General features: G+C 43.8%; 5 protein-coding genes across 5 annotated transcripts; 3 read left to right on the forward strand and 2 right to left on the reverse strand.

Moving 5' to 3' along the window:
• Positions 1-2,511: 2,511 nt before the first annotated feature.
• Positions 2,512-6,208, forward strand: CLUP02_00045 (calcium-translocating P-type ATPase; the record flags this gene model as incomplete). The annotated part of the gene is made up of 5 exons (XM_049279099.1): positions 2,512-3,577; positions 3,628-4,058; positions 4,110-5,252; positions 5,348-5,563; positions 5,618-6,208. 5 exons carry the CDS (start codon positions 2,512-2,514, stop codon positions 6,206-6,208), a joined length of 3,447 nt encoding a protein of 1,148 aa, XP_049135056.1.
• A 98-nt stretch (positions 6,209-6,306) lies between these two features.
• Positions 6,307-6,583, forward strand: CLUP02_00046 (uncharacterized protein; the record flags this gene model as incomplete). Its single annotated transcript, XM_049279100.1, has 2 exons — positions 6,307-6,423; positions 6,485-6,583. 2 exons carry the CDS (start codon positions 6,307-6,309, stop codon positions 6,581-6,583), a joined length of 216 nt encoding a protein of 71 aa, XP_049135057.1.
• A 235-nt stretch (positions 6,584-6,818) lies between these two features.
• On the reverse strand, positions 6,819-7,453 carry CLUP02_00047 (uncharacterized protein; the record flags this gene model as incomplete). The annotated part of the gene is made up of 2 exons (XM_049279101.1): positions 6,819-7,207; positions 7,279-7,453. The coding sequence occupies 2 exons, from the start codon at positions 7,451-7,453 to the stop codon at positions 6,819-6,821; spliced, it is 564 nt and encodes a 187-aa protein (XP_049135058.1).
• A 1,125-nt stretch (positions 7,454-8,578) lies between these two features.
• On the forward strand, positions 8,579-10,388 carry CLUP02_00048 (multicopper oxidase; the record flags this gene model as incomplete). Its single annotated transcript, XM_049279102.1, has 4 exons — positions 8,579-8,984; positions 9,052-9,347; positions 9,412-10,314; positions 10,383-10,388. The coding sequence occupies 4 exons, from the start codon at positions 8,579-8,581 to the stop codon at positions 10,386-10,388; spliced, it is 1,611 nt and encodes a 536-aa protein (XP_049135059.1).
• Positions 10,389-13,572: 3,184 nt separating this feature from the next.
• CLUP02_00049 (uncharacterized protein) lies at positions 13,573-13,806 on the reverse strand (the record flags this gene model as incomplete). The annotated part of the gene is made up of 1 exon (XM_049279103.1): positions 13,573-13,806. A coding segment is annotated over one exon (234 nt), but the record flags the coding sequence as incomplete, so codon positions are not given.
• Between the last annotated feature and the right edge of the window lie 474 nt (positions 13,807-14,280).

Here is a 14,280-nt window from a genome sequence, read left to right on the forward strand (position 1 = left end):
GATCAATTCATGTGTTCACGCTCATGATTCCCTATTCATTCAACCCCGAAATTTGTTCCTTTGATTAGAAGCATATTGGTACCTGTAGCTATTTATTCTCAGGGCCTTACTGCAACTTGAGTCGAGAACAGCTTTTGCCTGCTGTAGAAGTAAGCATCCCTCAGAGCTTAGGGATTTTTGGAAATCGTTCAATCAGAAGTTTCTCTATTAATTACGATAGTATTAATTTATTTGTTGTGCGTTGGTGAGTCTAGCGTAGGTGAACGGGCCGACCAGATGCTAACATGAAGACAGATAGCAGTCGCCTAAAGCAATGGCAATCCAATTAAAGCTGCTGTCGAGGCCAAGTCTAACGTCCTGCTCATCCTGTTACTATACCGAGCGATGGACGAGACAACGAAACAATATTAGAGCTCCAGAAGTTGTTGGTCATCGTTATACCTCGTTGATCGGCCTGCATTGATGATTGAACTGATTCTGAGCCCTTGAAGAGCAGTTCTAAATGCTTCAACGAAAAGCTGTCGTTGATACTGCTGCTAATGCCATGATTTCGAATGTCTTCTGAGTGCGTGTTGTTAAGACCTGAGTTACGCTAAGGCTCAAAATGAAAAAGCTTGTCATCGATAGTCGTGCTTAAGGCCGAGGAAACACAGTTCAAAACGGATGGTAAGGGCCCCTACATTCAAGAAATTCTGAACTCGTCTCTACATGCGATAGGCAGCAGCGTATAATACTACCTAGAGTAGGTAGGTTGAGACAGAGAGCCGCAATTGAGGCGACAAAGATCCCGCGCCGTACAGCAAACTGGATTGGCATGTCTGCAGTTGGCGTTGACACTGTCTACCGTAGAATACCACCGATTGAATTGGCGGTCAAAATTGATGTGCATGTTGAAGCGAACGCGAGCGCGAGTCAATTGTAGGCTGGAATTTCCCCGCATGGTCGATTGCGAACTCCCGCCGGCGACCAACGTAAGCGCTCGCCGGCTTGCGCCAGTAATTATTGCCGACCGGACTTCTTGGATAGCTCGCATCGGCTACAGTGACTTCCGAGCTCAGAGTCGCATCAATTCAACGGCAATATGTGCATGCTGAGAGTTGGACTCAAGTTTTGAAAACGAGATGGCGAAGCTAAGGAGTCAGCAAACTCTTGGCTTTCTATTGCGATGCAGTAGTAGGTGTGATCAGCGGGTGAGGGGCTTTCGGCTCGACATGACCGGTCTCGTACTCCGTGGAGATCAGATTTCCGTGCCAACTTCAGACTCTGTGAGGCTCTTCGAGACTCTTGGCTGGGCTGTGCATGTTAGAGAACGTCCTTCAATGCGATGACTCTGTTTTGACAATGGTCATAACATGGCGCCATGAAATATTGACAAAAGGAAAATTCCCCAGCGGAAACGACAGCTCTTTTAGCCAAGGAACAAAGTGCCACACGATTCAACAGCTTTGCAACATGATCCCGCCCCTGAGTCAAAGCGCGCGGGGGAAACAGTACGGATGATGAACTGGAGCTTACTCCGCCCGAACACCGATGAGCAACCTACAGGAAGCTGGAAACACTTGTTGATCGGGTGGGGTTGCCCCCGCCCCAAGTGATTGCCAGCAGGATGTCGCTGGAGGTGACGAGAGATGTTGACAGGGAAAGATTTGCCGAGGTCGTATCAACCGCACACGTGCTCCGCCTGACCTTCCATTGAAGCTCTTGACATGTCACCGACGACATATTGGAGAACCTTTTGTTTTTCCGTTGCCAAATAGGATTTGAAACCCCTCTTTTTGCCTGACTCTTGGCCTGTCTCCAGTGCGAGGAACAGAAGCAAAATCCGTGCCATCTAGACTCTTGTCTGTCATGTACGGCTAAACCTTCCCCTCTCCTCGCAAACTCGTCTGATCCTACCATCATCTCGCTTATTCTTTGCTCGAAAATCCCTCGTTCACCCCTGTCTCTGCTAAGATTTCTGTCAATCCCCAAGCTAGTTTTCGCCTTTCTCGCCTCCTCCTTCCCGTTTTCTGCAAGCTTCACACCTCTAGCTACTTTTGATCATCAACCAGAGCTCCTGTGAATGCTCTCTTAAACTGCCAAGCCTGCATCATGTGCTGTTCGTTGGTTTCTGAGGCTGACCTGGGCCGCATTCCGGCGGGTCATCTCTCCACACACACGGTGCTATGCCTGCTTCTTTAAGCTTGTCAGAACGATTTCCCGGCCCCAATCTACCTAATTCGGGCTTATCAGATGGGATCAGGAATATTGGTTCCTCAGTAATAAGTCTCTTGAAGTGTGGCAGTGCTGATTCGGCCGGGGTTTGAGTTCTTTTGCTTTTGCCGTTCTGTCGGAAAGTGGAGAGCTATGATGAAGGTGAGGTTGGATGGCTAAGCTTGAAAGAGGTAGCCCGGCGAAAGCTGCCCTTGGAAGAGTATTCATATTCTCTGGGCGCCGCTTGTTCGGCACGTCTTGCTTTCGAGCTCGACAGCACTTTCTCTTTTTCTACCGGGCTATACATGACATCCCTTCATGATGGCTGATAAGTTTCTCAGCCCCAACCCCCCACATGCGGACTCCCGTTCGCGGGCCACGAGTGATGCCGACACTATTGCCCCGGACGGGTCCAATCCGTTTCTCACGCCGTCCGGGACCACCGCTGCCCCCAGTACCGCCGGTGCGAGCCTCGATCTTGAAGATATTGAATCGTCTTTGAGGCCTGACCCAGGCACGGAGCGCGACTTTCACGTGGAGAACAACCCATTCGCGTTTTCCCCCGGCCAACTCAACAAATTGCTGAACCCCAAGTCCCTCTCAGCATTCAGGGCGTTCGGCGGGCTCCGAGGTATTGCTCGTGGCGTTCAGACCGATGTACGCAGTGGTCTCAGTGTCGACGAAGCAGGCGTCAGATCAAGAATCAGTTTTAATGAAGCAGTCGACAACCACAACGATAGCAAACCGGTTTCCCCAACGACAGAGAAGCATGTGCAGTCTTCCGGGGCACCGTTCGTGGACCGTACCCGTGTGTACGGTCGCAACGTACTGCCGCCAAAGAAGCCCAAGTCGATCTGGAAACTGATGTGGATCGCGTTCAATGAAACGGTACTTATTCTCTTGACGGTTGCCGGAGTCATCTCTTTGGCCCTCGGACTATACGAGACACTCGGCGTTGAAAGGCCTGCAGGCGCACCAGCTTCTGTCGACTGGGTCGAAGGCGTCGCCATCTGCGCTGCGGTCATCATTGTCGTCCTCGTCGGATCCCACAACGATTGGCAGAAGGAGAAGGCATTCGTCAGGCTGAACACAAAGAAGGATGACCGTCAAGTCAAGGTCATTCGTTCCGGGAAATCAGTCATGATCAATGTCAACGAGATCCTGGTAGGCGAAGTGCTCCATCTGGAGCCTGGCGATATGGTCCCTGCCGATGGAATCTTGATTGAAGGACACGAAGTCAAGTGCGACGAGTCTTCGGCTACTGGTGAATCCGATGTTCTCAAGAAGACTGCTGGCGACCAAGTCATGAAGCTTCTGGACTCTAAACACAACAATCATGACGACCTGGACCCCTTTATCATCTCAGGATCCAAAGTTCTCGAAGGTACGATCTTTACCGCCTATCCTTCAAACTTATAAGCTGATAGATTGCAGGTATGGGAACCTACATTTGCACCTCTGTTGGTGTCCACAGCAGCTTCGGCAAGATCATGATGTCTGTACGGTACGATATCGAAGCTACACCTCTACAAAAGAAGCTTGAACGCCTTGCCATCGCCATCGCCAAGCTCGGCGGAGGTGCATCGGCTCTGATGTTCTTCATCCTGCTTTTCAGATTCGTTGCCAGTCTTCCTGGTGATGACCGACTGCCTGCTGACAAGGCATCGACTTTCATGGACTTGCTTGTCGTTGCTATTGCTATCATTGCTGTAGCTGTACCTGAAGGCTTGCCGCTGGCCGTCACTCTTGCCCTCGCGTTCGCGACAACGAAGCTTCTCAAGGAGAATAACCTCGTTCGCGTACTTCGATCTTGCGAAACCATGGGTAACGCAACGACAATCTGCTCGGATAAGACAGGCACTCTGGTATGATTCGTTCTTCCTGATATGAACCGAGCAGCAACTGACAGTGTACAGACAACAAACAAGATGACGGTCGTGGCCGGCACCTTCTCCACCACTAGCTTCACTGCATTGTCCCAGTCCGACAATGAGAAGACATCGGGGACACCTCACGTCACTACATGGGCCGCTGGCTTGCCTACAGGAACCAAGGAACTTATCGTTCAGTCGGTTGCTGTGAACTCCACAGCCTTTGAGGGTCAAGAGGATGGTCAGGCAACTTTCATCGGATCTAAGACCGAGACAGCACTCTTACAGTTGGCGAAAGATCACCTTGGTCTTCAGTCACTTGCTGAGGCCCGTGCCAATGAGCAAGTCGTGCAGATGCTTCCCTTTGATTCCGGAAGGAAGTGTATGGCCGCGGTCATCAAACTTCGCGACACCTCGAAGGGATATCGTGTGCTGGTCAAGGGTGCCTCTGAAATTATGCTTGGGTACTGTTCATCTAAGACTCAGCTGGAGACTTTGACTGAAGAGCCCATGACGTTCACCGAGCGACAATCTCTCGAATCAACCATCAACGAATACGCTCGACGATCCCTTCGGACCATTGGCATCGTGTACAAGGACTACCCCCAGTGGCCGCCTACAAACATGCCTTCAGAAGATGGACACGTCAAGCTTGAGTCTCTACTGACGCCTTCTGACCTAGTGTTCCTCGGCATTGTTGGAATTCAAGATCCCGTCCGAGAGGGTGTTCCCGAGGCGGTCAGGCTTGCGCAGCATGCTGGCGTCACAGTCCGTATGGTCACTGGCGACAACATCGTCACCGCTCAAGCTATCGCCACAGAGTGCGGGATCTTCACCGGCTCTCAGGGAGTGATTATGGAAGGACCAGCTTTCAGGAAACTTTCTGATGAGGACATGAATAACATTCTTCCCAAGCTACAGGTATTGGCTCGTTCGTCTCCTGAAGACAAGCGGATTCTCGTGACGAGATTGAAGGCTCTCGGAGAGACGGTCGCTGTCACAGGTGATGGTACGAACGATGCTCCCGCACTCAAGGCCGCAGATGTTGGCTTTTCGATGGGCATCTCAGGTACCGAAGTGGCCAAGGAGGCTTCCGCAATTGTTCTCATGGATGATAACTTCGCATCGATCGTGACTGCACTCAAGTGGGGTCGCGCAGTCAATGATGCCGTTCAAAAGTTTCTTCAAGTAAGTTCCTAATCGATTGAGGCGACTAGTCACCTGGCTGTTGCCCCCAGTCACTCAAATACGCATCACCAGGTTGCTAAATGTTCACGATATAGTTTCAAATTACCGTTAACATCACTGCTGTCCTCTTGGCGTTTATCACAGCCATGTATGACCCTCATATGGAGCCGGTGCTGAAAGCTGTTCAATTGCTTTGGGTCAACCTCATCATGGACACATTTGCTGCGCTCGCACTGGCAACGGATCCTCCGACCGACAAGATTCTCGACCGGCCCCCTCAAAGAAAGGATGCACCACTTATCACGATCAACGTAAGCCTTTCTCCGTTGCTGAATCCTGCAAACACAGCTGACAGCCAACTTTAGATGTGGAAGATGATTATTGGACAAGCTATTTTCCAGCTCATCATTACACTCACCCTTTACTTCGCCGGCCCCGAGATTCTCAACTACGACAGAAATAGCGAGGATCAAATGCTGCAACTCGATACGGTCATTTTCAACACCTTTGTCTGGATGCAAATCTTCAACGAATTCAACAATCGACGCCTCGATAACAAGTTCAACGTGCTCGAGGGTGTCCACCGCAATCAATTTTTTATTTTCATCAACCTCCTGATGGTTGGTCTTCAGGTGGGGATCGTTTTCATTGGCGGTCGCGTGTTTGAGATCAAGGAGGGTGGCCTCAACGGAACCCAGTGGGCCATCTCCGTCGTGATCGCCCTCATGTCTTTGCCATGGGGTGTGCTGGTCCGTATTTTTCCGGATGTCTGGTTTGAAAGAGTGGCTGTTTTCGTCGGAAAGCCTTTTGTACTGGTGTACAGATTCCTCGGGAGAATGTTTGCGCCTGTTGGCCGATTGTTCAAGCGAAAGCAACGAGATGCTACCGCATCAGATGAGGAAGTACCTGCTACAATTATTGTCGCCCCACCCGAGGAAAAGGGGCAGCAACTTTGATGAAACCCCCATAAGCGGGAAGTGGCATGGCATGGCATGGTAGAGTAAGGCACGGAAAGACCTCTATCACAGAGGCGACGTTTATTGATTTGCATGGAATGTTTGGGCGGTATTTTCGTGGCATCCTTCAAGGTGTCTTTCTCATCGAGTCTGATCCTCGGATGGGAGACTCACTTCATGTTGGATATTTGGAACATACAACGACTGAAAAGACTGTCGCTACATATAAGTAATCGTAAAAGAAGAAATAGTAAAATTTCGCCTGTTACCACCAAGAGTGCATATTGTTACCAATTGGAGTCTCAATCGTTTCAAGTTCTGAATGTAGGAATTGGTATCTTCGAAGGTTTAGCATCCTCGTTTAACAATGCATGAGGTGCTCACATAGTGTTTTTGCACCTAGGTAGACTCAACTCCAACTGATGACAATAGATTTCTGGACGGAAATAGATATTCTAGCTCCTTTCTCTGAAAATAGTTGATGTAATTACGACTTTTCACAGCACGAAAATTAAGTCCATCAACCAACTTGCCCTACACCATCTTGAGAAAAGACGCATTATAGCGAATTTGGATAGCCTTCGCTAACAAATAACAGACGATGCGTACTCTAGGAATTTTCGACCCCTTTGACGACCACAGGGAAACTTCCGGTGGAAACGAGGTCGTCTGCGTTCCAGAACAGAAGATAGGTGTCTTCCCATTCAGATGGCTTCGCCCAGAATTGCGCTTCCAGCTGTGAGTTATTGTTGTACACCAGCTGTGTCGCAAAAAGCGCCCACCCATAGGTAGTTTGGTTAACAGTGACTGCCTGAGGGATTTGAGTAAGACCCATTGCATTATCTTCGCTGTCGGTGATGGTCAAAGAGCCAGCAGATGTTCCGTTCACGAACGTGCCATTGACCTTCCAGTTCTCACCCGTGATGGACGGAAGATCCCAAGTGATCGGGACTAGGTTGGCATTGGCATCGTCAGGGGTCTGAGTGATGTACAGATATCCTGTGTGGTGAAGTCAGCAACGCTTGTTGTTACCCCAAAACTTGATTTATACGGATGACTGGAATACATACCGTCATCCAATCCATAAGCAATAGGCCATGAAGATGAGTTCGTTCCGTAAGCGTAAAGTGTTGCGTTTGTTTCGGCCTTTCGCTTGACATTGACGTTCCACGAGGGAGAGATGGCTGAGGCACAGATGAGACCGGCCTGCAGGAGAGCGAGAACTCCGACCTTGGACAAATGCATTTTGGTAACGACTGAACTAAAGGTAAGAGCCTTTGGCAAGATCGGGGCTGAGGGGACAGGAATGCGGCCGGGTTAAGTCAGAAATCCAGCAACGAAGAACGCGGAGCACATAGATGTCGATTCACACAACAGAGACTTTCCAGGTTGGCGTAATCCTTAAAGACCGCGGAGTTTACCACTTACACCCAACCCACAAGGAGATGCTAAGCATTGCCCCCCACATTGCCGATTTTGAGATGCCGCTTGCCCGGTGATCGTCGTTGGTTCTTTTGGCAAAGAGGGGCAGTTCCGAGCTCGTAAACGCAATCGAAGCCCACCCTCGGGAAGCACAGACAGCAAAATAAACAAGTCAGAGTTGTCAAAGTTGTGGGTTTATTCCTGACTAGGAAGGCTCTGATGTTTTTACCCCTGGAGAAATGGGGCCGTTCCGGGATCCTCCATCTGAAGTTCTGTTGCGGCTGTCATTCTTCCAACGTTGCGGGTGCAGGTCAGCCTTATTGCATGGCTTAAGGTGAGTGGCTAGATCCATCACCACCCGCATCTCATTTAACGGTGAATCAACCATAATGCCCACGGCCGCTCTGGAAATAGATATCCCCATCTGACCCGTCCTCACAGCCCCACCGATGCAGGCTTTCTTCTCACTTCACTGGCAGGTTTGACGTGTAGTCGACGTGTAATCTATCGCGGCCTGCTGGGCTGAGGAGGTTATCCCGGTGCGGAATCACCGTACTATGTGGGACAACTTAGTCTCTGCGAGGCAGAAACTCTGTTTGCACCCACAAGACGACAGTCATCTTGCTCCGCAAGACGCCCAAACCGACGGCAAAATCCGTTTTTTGTTGTTCATCACCAAAGCCCACATCCCGCATCATGAAAGGCGGAGTGGTTCAATTGTCCAAAGAATTGCGAAGAGAGGGATGGAGACATCAAATATTTAGAGTTGTCCCCAACTTCTCAGTGACCATCGAAACCTAAAAGGATATAAATGAGACCAGCAGACGGGGCAGATTTCGTTGTGTTTTCTCAACCACTTCTTTTCTTTAATCGTTGACTTCAACACTCGTTTCTCACTGTTTCGGCTGTGGGTTAATAGTCTTTCGTTGTTTCTTACTTGATATCACAATGGTTTGCGGGAAGCTTCTCGCCACTTGGGCAGTAGCTGTCGTTACTGGTGCCACTGCGGCTTGTACATCAAACAGACACCAGACCGCCGGTGATTCTGCTGACGTATCCCCAGTCATCGAGGCTGTTGCCAGTTCAAGCTCGCCTAGTTCATCTGCCTCGTCTGGTTCGCCTGGCTCCGGTGCCACGTGCGTCAACAGTCCTTCGAACAGAGCTTGCTGGACTGAAGGTTTCGACCTATCTACAAACTACTACGATGAGGTCCCGGATACAGGCGTAGTGAGAGAATATTGGTTCAATGTTGAGAATGGCACAGCCGCTCCAGATGGATACGAGATGCCAGTTCAGCTCATCAACGGATCCTTCCCCGGCCCAACCATTATTGCTGACTGGGGTGACACTGTTGGTACGTAATCACATACAGGGACACAAGCCTGATCTTGATTCGAGGGGCTAACACTGAATTTTGACAGTTGTCCACCTGAAAAACTCGCTTCAGACAAACGGTACCGGTCTTCACTTCCATGGCATCAGACAGAATTGGACGGATCAAATGGATGGTGTCCCTAGTATCACCCAGTGCCCCATTGCCCCCAACGACACTTACACCTACAAATGGCGAGCTGTTGAGTACGGCACCGGTTGGTATCACTCTCACTTCTACGTTCAAGCATGGGATGGAGTCTTTGGTGGCATCACTATCAACGGACCGGCTTCGGCAAATTACGACGTCGACTTAGGTCATCTCTTCCTCAACGACTGGTATCACGTGAGTTGAATGCTTGGACTGTTTGGCAAGAACTCAAGAACTTTTGATTGACTTTTCCATCCAGCAAACGGCAGATGAACTCGTTACCAAAGCTGCTACGGGAGGTCCCCCCACAGCAGTCAACGGTCTGATCAACGGCACCAACACCTTCAACGACACCATGGGCTCTAGATTCGAAACAATTTTCGAACCCGGAACTAGGTACCGCCTTCGCCAAGTCAACGCCGCCGCAGATAATCACTTCCGTTTCATGATCGACAATCATACCATGGAGATTATCGCAACAGATTTTGTCCCCATCGTCCCGTACAACGCCACGCAATTGAGCATTGGTATGGGCCAGCGCTACGACATCATTGTGGAGGCTAAGGACCTGACCGACGGCGACTTCTGGCTGCGATCCATTGCACAAGAGTCCTGCTCCGAGTCTGATGCTGTTGACGATGTCAAGGGTATCATTCGTTACTCCAACTCTTCCACCTCGGATCCCACGACCTCGGCTTACAGTTACACTGACTCATGCTTGGATGAGGCATCCTCCAACCTTGTGCCTTACCTCGCCATCAACGCGTCTGACACTTACATCAGCGCAGATGAGAAGGTTGCCGTTGAAGTCACAGACAACGCCCTCCTGTGGACGATGAACAAGACTTCCATGCATACCCAATGGGAGTACCCCACCGCCATGCAAATCTCGCAAAAGAACTCTACTTGGCTCACCAAGCAAAACGTTATCCACCTGCCTGACGCTGACAAGTGGGTGTACATGGTCATTCACTCGCCTTTTGCTCAGGACCATCCCATGCACCTTCACGGCCACGACTTCTGGGTTCTCGACTCTGGTTACGGTAACTTTGACAGCACTCAGACCGATCGTCTGACCTTGGTAAACGCTCCCAGAAGAGACGTAGCTATGATGCCAGGCAGTGGATATTTGGTCATCGCATTCAAGACGAATAACCCTGGTGTAAGTACCTCTTCGATCACATTAAATTGCCTCCAGATCTTCAGACCACTGACTGCCGTCCGATTTAGGCTTAGTTGTTGGTATCCCTATTACAGGGTAGTTAGTTCGAACCGTAGTTAACGAAGAGATTAATTAAACTATATGAATATCTGCGTAGTAGGTATAAAAAGGAGGTTCTAACCGTAGGTTAGGCTAGTTATAATAATTATAAATAGGGCCCCTAATTAGCCCCTACGTAGTCGGCCGTATACCGTAGTTAAATTAAACTTCTAATCTAATACTAACTTTCTCTTTTTTTTATTAATTTAGCTACTATAGTTAGAGGTATAATTTAACCTCGGGCCCGTTTACTAAGTCGTCTCCTTTTCCCCCTTTTCTCTACTCTTTTTATATAACCTATCCCTTTATTTATATAATAACTTTTCTATTACTTACGAATTATTTTAATCCCTTATTTAATATTATTTTTATAAAAGCGTTTACGAGGTTATTTTTATTATTAATCTAATAGATCTTAAGTATCTCGCGCTTTTTATACGATTACTTAAGGGCTATAATATTAATTATAAGCCTCTTTTTTTTTATCGTTCTTAATTTAACGAGGTATTTATATAGTAAGTAGGAATTAGTATAAATAACCGTTAGAATAAATAAAAAGCTAATTCGATTAGTAATCTTCTTTAATATTATTAAAATTATATAGGAGAGGTTAACGCCGTTAACTATACTATAAACCTCCGACGCTAATATACTTCTCGTTACTTACTTACTTTTAGTTAACGAGTAGTAAATTATATTACTATATATAGTAAATTCGTTCTTACTTATACTCTTATTAACTAGGATAATAATATACCCTAATTACGAAATAAAGTCGTTATTATTTATAAATAACCTATTAATAAAGAGGTAGAGCTTATTAATTATAAAGTTAATTAAGTAGTAAACAAGACCTCGATTAAGATTTATTTATTACTACTTAAACTACTTATTAAGTACTTCGACGTCCCGTTTAGTTAGATCTATAGCCTGCGCTACTTTAATATAGTTAAATATTATTTTAAGTTAATAAATACTTATAATATATACCCCTTATACGAGCTTAGTCTTATACTACTTTTTAACGTCGGTTACGTTTAGATTAATAAGGTTAATCTTTTTACCTTACCCCTTTTATTAAAAAATAACGGTTTCCCTTTTAATTATAAAAATCCTATTATTAAATACTAGGGGGGTATTTATTATAAAGACCTCTTTTAGCTTCGTTACGAAGCCCGCTTTCTAAAGCTCTTTATTCTCTTTTTTTATAAAATTAATATTAAATAAGCTTAATATATTATCGGTCTATATTTTAACGATCTTAAATTAATTACTTTCGTACTCCGTAATTAATAAGTACGGGTTATATATAGAGGTAATTATTAATAGTTAATTAATATAAAAATCGTAGTAAGTAGCTTATTAATAAGTACCCGATTTTACGAGCCTATATAGTAGCTTAAGTACTTTAATAATCGTACTTTCTAAGTACTTATTAGCTATTTCTTTTAGTAAATAGGCTAGGATTTTCCTTATGAGCCCTATAACTAATTAAGTATAAGCTTAAGTAATATTATAGCTCTAAATCTCGTATCCCTTCTTCCGCAGCGATACTATTAGTATTATTATTAATCGTTAGTTATAGTGCTATATAGTAAGTAATTATATAAGTAGCGTTACCTTTTTAACGTCGCCGTATTTCTAAATTACGTATTTAGACTTCTTATATAGCTAGGGTATTCCTTTCCTTTTAATCTTACGAACTATTCGTAATTTAAATATATAGAGGTTTATATATTTTTTTAAGTCGTATAAAATAAATTAATAGACCCCTCGATTATAAAGAGTGTTTACTTTAATAAGATCTAATCCCTTATATAGCTTTTTAATAGTTATAATTACGCCTTTTTTACGTAGTTTAATTACTAACTCGAAATCGGCTTTTTCTTTTACTATATAAAAGGTATTAATTACCTCGTTATTAATAATAAATTACTGCGTTAGGGCTTATTATCGTAGTCTTTTGCGACGTTTTATTAGTAATATTAGTACCCTTTTAGTAATTTCCTCTTCCTCGTCGTTTATTAATACTACTACGACGATTTTATTAAGGATAATTTCTTATGCCTTTACTATAGGTTATATAGTTTTCCTTAGCTCTTTTTTTTCTTATAAGTTAGAAATTACCTCGTTAGGATTTATATAGTACGGTTTAACTACTATAATTAATACTTTAAATAGCTAGTTACGATCTTTTATAATTATATAAGAGCGCTCGTTAATAGAAATTAATTTATATAGCCTAGCTTATTATTAAGTAATTTTGCGCTATATTTATATATCTGAATTTAGTAATATATTTAGATTATCCCTTATATCGGGCCTATTATGCGTAGTAATTACCTCGTTAACTTACTTTCTTATACTTACCTCGCGCAATACCTATATTACTTTTTTAATTACTCGGGCTCGTTAGCTTATACTTAGTAACGGTAATAAGGCTAAGGTCGTTTTTAAATATACTCTAAATATTAATAGCGTTAGTATAAATCCGTTAGGCCTTATAGTATTATTATAGTATTTAAGTACTATTTAGAGGTATTCGTTATTAATAAAATCCGGATTTTCCTTTTTAATAATTCTAAACGCCCTTTTTAACTATTAGTATACCCTCTCTACCTTTTTAATACTATAGTGCGCTTTAATAAGTACGACTTTTAGCTATATACTATAGGCCGTCGTATTATCCCTAAATTCTATTAACTTAAAGCTAGTATTAGCGTTAGTTCTAATACTATTTAGCGGTCCTTAGTATATATCGATCTAGCTTTTTTATAAGGCTACTTATACTATTTTTACTTATAAATCCTAGAGGAATTACCCTATTTAAAAAGATATAACTACGTCGATTATATATAATACTAGCTAACTATTTAAATAAAAAATATCGACGACGATTTCTTAGTTAAAGTTAAGCTTATTACGTAATTTAAACTTAAATCTGCGTAGGCTTTGCGCATTTATTTAATATTAATAGTATACTTTTATTAACTACTTTAGCGACCCTATTTCGATATTATTATTACCTAATTACTTTAAGAGGTTATATAGCCTCGTAACTAATAAGTACCCGAATTTTTAATATAATTTTCTAAGCTTACTTTCCGTTAAGTAATTAATTAACTTCGTATTATTAATAAGCTTTATAAACGTATACCCCTATTGTCGTTCGACTATCTCGAAGTACTTACCGCTAAAAATTCTATTCCTCGTATTATTAAATATAATACCTAGTCGATCTATATTTTTTAAATATAAGAGAAATAGGGTATCAACAGGTAAAATATAGAAAGTTATCGTTCCGAAGTACGTCTTTACTTTTACTATACTTAAAATAACGATTTCCTTACCTAAACTAAAACTAATCCTTATAATACCTACCGTTAACGTATTAAGTATTACTAGCGCGATTTTTTATAGTACCTAGAATTACCCTTTTTTTTTAATTAATTATTACGATACCTTAGTATTTAGGATAATCCTATAAAAATCGTTTAGGCCGTACCTTTTACTTATATAAAATACTTATACGAGCTTAATATTTAAAGGATCTAGGTAGTATAAAAAGGACCCCTCTAGCTACCCCTAGATTTACTTAGTATTATATTCCTTTTTTTTAAATATTAAGAGAGATAGTATTTTCTCCTTAATCGTTAAGAAAATAGGCTTTGGCCCTATTAAATTTACCCTTTTAGCCGCCTTTATATCCGTTATTTAAAGGACCTTCCCTTATTATTTATAAATAAAAGCTTATTTATTAAGAGCTTCTACTACCCTCTATTTATTTAGCCTTATATATCTTTTAAAAGCTAACGGGGTAAAAAAAGAGTAGTTAATATTATTAATTTCGTTATAATTTAATTCGTT

Source organism: Colletotrichum lupini, chromosome 1 (assembly GCF_023278565.1).
Source record: "Colletotrichum lupini chromosome 1, complete sequence".
In the NCBI taxonomy this organism is placed as follows: Eukaryota; Fungi; Ascomycota; class Sordariomycetes; order Glomerellales; family Glomerellaceae; genus Colletotrichum; species Colletotrichum lupini.